The sequence below is a fragment of the Canis lupus genome, chromosome 21, assembly GCF_003254725.2.
Source record: "Canis lupus dingo isolate Sandy chromosome 21, ASM325472v2, whole genome shotgun sequence".
NCBI lineage: Eukaryota > Metazoa > Chordata > Mammalia > Carnivora > Canidae > Canis > Canis lupus.
In genome coordinates this window covers 29,385,444-29,390,664 of record NC_064263.1, presented here as the reverse complement: position 1 = coordinate 29,390,664, position 5,221 = coordinate 29,385,444, and the positions used below count along the sequence as shown (strand labels likewise).

At 35.1% G+C, this 5,221-nt stretch overlaps 1 protein-coding gene across 1 annotated transcript; it reads left to right on the top strand.

The window, feature by feature from the left end:
• Nucleotides 1-259: 259 nt before the first annotated feature.
• On the top strand, nt 260-2,388 carry LOC112667917 (olfactory receptor 52E8-like). Its single transcript, XM_025459975.3, has one exon. The coding sequence runs from the start codon at nt 311-313 to the stop codon at nt 1,250-1,252; it is 942 nt and encodes a 313-aa protein (XP_025315760.2). The 5' UTR covers nt 260-310; the 3' UTR covers nt 1,253-2,388.
• The last annotated feature ends 2,833 nt before the right edge of the window (nt 2,389-5,221 follow it).

The following is a 5,221-nucleotide window of genomic DNA, read 5'->3' as shown; positions in this document are numbered from 1 at the left end:
GGCATTTGATGGAATGAGCACTGAGTGTTATATGCAACTGACAAATTACTAAACTTTACCTCTGAAACAATTAATTACTTAATTAATTAGTTAGCTAATTAAAATAAAACGAAATGGTTGGGGAAAAAAAGAAAGAGGAAAAGATGTATGAGGGAAAACATGATCTGTATTCCTAGAGGAAATGTAGTACTTACATCTTTTTTTGTTTTTATTCAGCATTAGCAGTATTGATGAGGCATTGGGAAGCCTCATACAGAAATAAAGATTCCTTCAAGTGAGGAGAGTGTAACAATTAGAAGCCTTTGCCAGTATGTCTCCAGCCAATACATCATGTATTCACCCCTCATCCTTCCTGCTGTTGGGAATCCCAGGACTGGAAAATATGCAGTTCTGGCTTGGTATCCCATTTGGTACGGTGTATCTGATTGCCCTCCTGGGGAATGTCATCATCCTTTTTGTGATTCAGACTGAGCACAGCCTTCACCAACCCATGTTCTACTTATTGGCCATGTTGGCTCTCACTGACCTGGGCCTCTCCACTGCCACCATTCCCAAAATGCTGAGCATTTTCTGGTTCGGCTTCAGTGAGATTGCCTTTGGGGGATGCTTAGCTCAAATGTTCTTCATACACCTGTTTACAGGCTTTGAAACATTCATGCTTGTAGCCATGGCTTTTGATCGCTATGTTGCCATTTGCCACCCTCTTCGATACAACACAATCCTCACCAACAGAACTATTTGTATTATTGCTGGAGTAGGAATGCTGAAAAATTTTGCTTTGGTGCTTCCACTTGTGTTTCTCCTTCTAAGGCTTTCATTCTGTGGGAATAATATTATACCTCATTCCTATTGTGAGCACATGGGCATTGCCCGCCTGGCCTGTGTCAGCATAAAGGTCAATGTATTATTTGGATTAATCCTCATCTCTATGATACTTTTGGATGTTGTTTTGATTGCTCTCTCCTATGTGAAGATTCTACATGCTGTCTTCAGACTCCCTTCCTGGGAGGCTAGGCTCAAAGCTCTTAATACCTGTGGTTCCCATGGATGTGTCATCTTAGCTTTTTTCACTCCAGCATTTTTCTCCTTTATGACTCATCGATTTGGCCACAATATTCCACGTTACATCCACATCCTCTTGGCTAATTTGTATGTAATCATCCCTCCTGCTCTTAACCCCATTATTTATGGGGTGAGAACCAAGCAGATCCGAGAGCAGGTAGTGATGATCTTCCTTTTTAAGGAAGTTTGACTACAAACACCTGATTTGGAAAGAGTCTTCAAATCTTTTTCCTTTTCATCCATAAAAGAGGCAAGTGTTGTTAAGCTTTTTTAGAGTAAATGCTTTACAGTATATGATGTTAAACACAATGTTTCCTCATTTATGTGCAGCATCAAATTAGAGATAAATTGACAGATAATTGTTCCTAGACTAACTATAAATATTATTGTTAAATAAATACAGGTCACTTATTTATGTAAATCATACTAAAATTCGGATCCAAGGATAAAGTCTTAGTGCAATTCAAGTACTATTTTTTTTTTTTTGGAGTACTATCAATTAGTCTCTTTACAGAGTTCACTGATTATGGTGGAGTACTGAGCTGCCAAGAACCATCATAGCTATGAGACTGATTAGACAAGCTGTAGAGCAGTGGGTTCCAGGAGCAACAATTAAAGACATCAAATATCAATTTTATTTCTCCCTTGGCACAGTTGACTTCCTTAATCATGTAACCACATGGAAGAAAATAATCAATAAAACAGCGTAGACAGCATTGTGTACTCCATTTTTATAAGTCTTAAAATAACAACTACAACAACTACAAAGAGTTAAATATTTGATTCATGGGTCTTCACAGGATATACTCATTTAGGCTTTAAGTAAGGTCAAAGTAAAATATAGCAGGAACAAGAAATAGAACAGGTAAACAGAAAGATAAAAAAAATTCAGGCACAACTCCTAGGACCTTTTCTCAGTTGTACAATGAACTTCATCTTTGTTGTGAACCACTAAAAATGTGGAAAGATACCTTTGTTTCACCCAAGCCAACACACAAGTTTAATGAAAAAAATTTTTTTTTAAACTTACTGGTCACATAGCAAAATTGGGACCTTCATAATATGTGTGGGCCTTACCCAATCAGTTGAAGCCTTGTACAGAAAAAAGACTGACCTTCATGGAGCAAGAGGGATTATGGCAATTGCTGAGTATATTTATTCCAATTATACATTCTAGAATGGGGGGAAATAGCCACAAGATGATTAGGAGATCCACTGATCACCTGACCTACAAAGTTGCTATTGGGACTGTAAGAACTTTATCAAAATAAGAAATATGTATACTTATTTTCAAAAGATGTGAACTTACTGATGAAGAGTATTGGATATTGTATGGAATGTTGAATCACTAAATTGAACACCTGAAGTTAATATTATGCTTCATGTTAACCAGTCGGAATTTAAATAAAAACTTAAAAAAAGAATATTAAAGGTAACATGAAAGAGTGTCTTTGTGTTACTGAGTTCAACAAAGATTTCTTCAAAAGGACACAAAGATCAATAATTTTAATGTAAAATATTAATAAATTTGATCTTTATTGAACATGAAAACTAGTATTCCTCCAAAAACACATTGTAGAGAGTGGAAAGCCAATTCATCTAGTGGGAGCAGTTATTTTCAGGATATATATCTGAGAAAGGAATTATTCACAGACTATAAAAAGAACGTGTACCACTTCCTAAGGAAAAGATAACACAATTCTAAAGACTTTAAATAAAATGGTATTCCACTAAAGAGAACTAAAGAGAATGGCCAATAGTTATAGTTTTTACAACATCATTAATGGTAAGGTGATGTATATTGAAGCCACATCACAATAACATTACATGATGCTAACAAATAATGGCAAAAAAATAAATATACCTATCCACCCTCGCACCAACACACATACAAAACCAATAGTGCTGATGAGGATGCGCAGCAACTGGCTTCTATATAACTGATGAAAATGTAACATTATACATATAATTTCAGAAAACTGTTGGAGCTTTCTAATAAAGATAAAAACATACCCTCTCAGTCACTCAGCAATCATATACATGAATTATTACCAATGGGAAATGTCTCTCAAACAAATAAATACACATAACTTTATTCAAAATAGTCAAAATGAGATAAAACTCAAATGTCCATCCAGAAATAATAATTAAATTTGCCACATTTATAAAATGTAATACTATGCAATAATAAAAAGTTATGTTACAATTAAATGCAGTCACATGAGTTAATCTCACAGATATAATTTTAAGTGAAGCATCACAAAAGACATATATCATATGATTTAATTAATACTAATATTAATATTAAAGTCATAAACCATCCAATCTATAGTACTAGATATAAAAAATGATGTACTCTGGAAATTATTCACTGGTAAGGGCATAAAGTCTTCTTCTAGATTGTTGGTAGTGCCATGTATTTTCATCTGAGCAGTAATTACATAGATTCTGGGCTGCCCACAAGGTGTACAAGTGTTCAGCAAATACTTTATATGGGCCTTCTGACCACATATACAATTTGAATCACTCTAATTCAGCATGCCAGCACCATTTTGGTAAACTGGCCCTTAGCAATCCATGAAATAAATACTGTACTACCCAGTGAAACAAGCCACCATGCTAGAATAGGGGCCATTTAGAAGGCCTTGGGAAACTATAGGCATTACCCCTAGAGCTCTTTGGGCATTTGTTCAACATCATCAATGCAGAACATTAGGCTGAGGAGTGGCCCAAAAGGGAGTCTCTTAAAGTGGAGAAACAGAGAAGGAGCTTAAGAGGGTTACTTTGAGTTTGGGGAATGGTTGCTAGTTCCAACCACTGGAAAGGGACTTAGAAACTTTCAAGAATGGTATTCCAAAGTATAGGACCATACATAGTTTGTGCATTCATAAAAATCCATATCATAATAACATTACAAATGTAATATCAATGGCATATCAATATATCAAATGATATGTGTAAGATTCTTTCATTTTACTATGTGTATATTGTACTTGATAAGTTTTTGTTAATATCTTTTAAGTTTTTTATTGAGATATAATTGACACGTAAATTTTATTAGCTTCAGGTGAACAACATAATGATTCAATATTTGAGCATATTGTGAAGTGATGCCACAATAAATTTAGGTAACATTCATCACATGGTTATACTTTTTTTCTTGTGATGGAAACTTTTAAGATCTACTCTTTTACCACCTTTCAAATATATAATACAATGCTATTATCTATAGTCCCTATACTGTACATTACATCCCTATAACATATTATTCTCCCATTTCGCTCACTCCCCCACCTCTGGCATCCAACAGTCTGTTCTCTGGATCTATGAGTTCTTTTTGTTTTGTTGTTTGTTTCTTAGATTCTACATATAAGTGAGATCATGCAGTATTTATCTTTCTTTAACTTACTTCACTCAGCATGATGCTGTCAAGGTCCATCTGTATTGCCACAAATGACAAGATTTTCTTCTTTTTTTATGGCCGAATAATATTTTTACGTGTGTGTGTGTGTGTGTGTGTGTGTATGTACATTTTCTTTATCTACTCATTCATGGATGGACATTTAGATTTCTACATATCTTAGCTATTGTCAGTAATGTCGAAACAAACATGAGGATGAAGATATCTTTTCCAGTTAGTGTTTTCCTTTCCTTCAGATAAATACCAAGAAGTGGAATTTCTGGATCACACGGTAGTTCTATTTTTAATTTCTTGGGGATCCCTGGGTGGCGCAGCGGTTTAGCGCCTGCCTTTGGCCCAGGGCGCGATCCTGGAGACCCGGGATCGAATCCCACGTCGGCTCTCGGTGCATGGAGCCTGCTTCTCCCTCTGCCTATGTCTCTGCCTCTCTCTCTCTCTCTCTCTCTCTGTGTGACTATCATAAATAAATAAAAATTAAAAAAAAAGAAATTAAATTATTTTTAATTTCTTGATGAAACTCCATACTGTTCTCCTTAGAAGCTGCACCAAGTTACATGCTTACCAACAGAGCAAAAGGGTTCATTTTTTTCCCATACCTTCACCAATAATTGTTATTTCTTGTCTTTTTAAAATAATAATTATTCTAACAGTTGAGGTGATATCTTACTGTAGTTTTTTTTTCTAGATCTTATTTATTTGAGAGAGACAGAGAGAGAAAATGAATATGAGAGAGGTAGA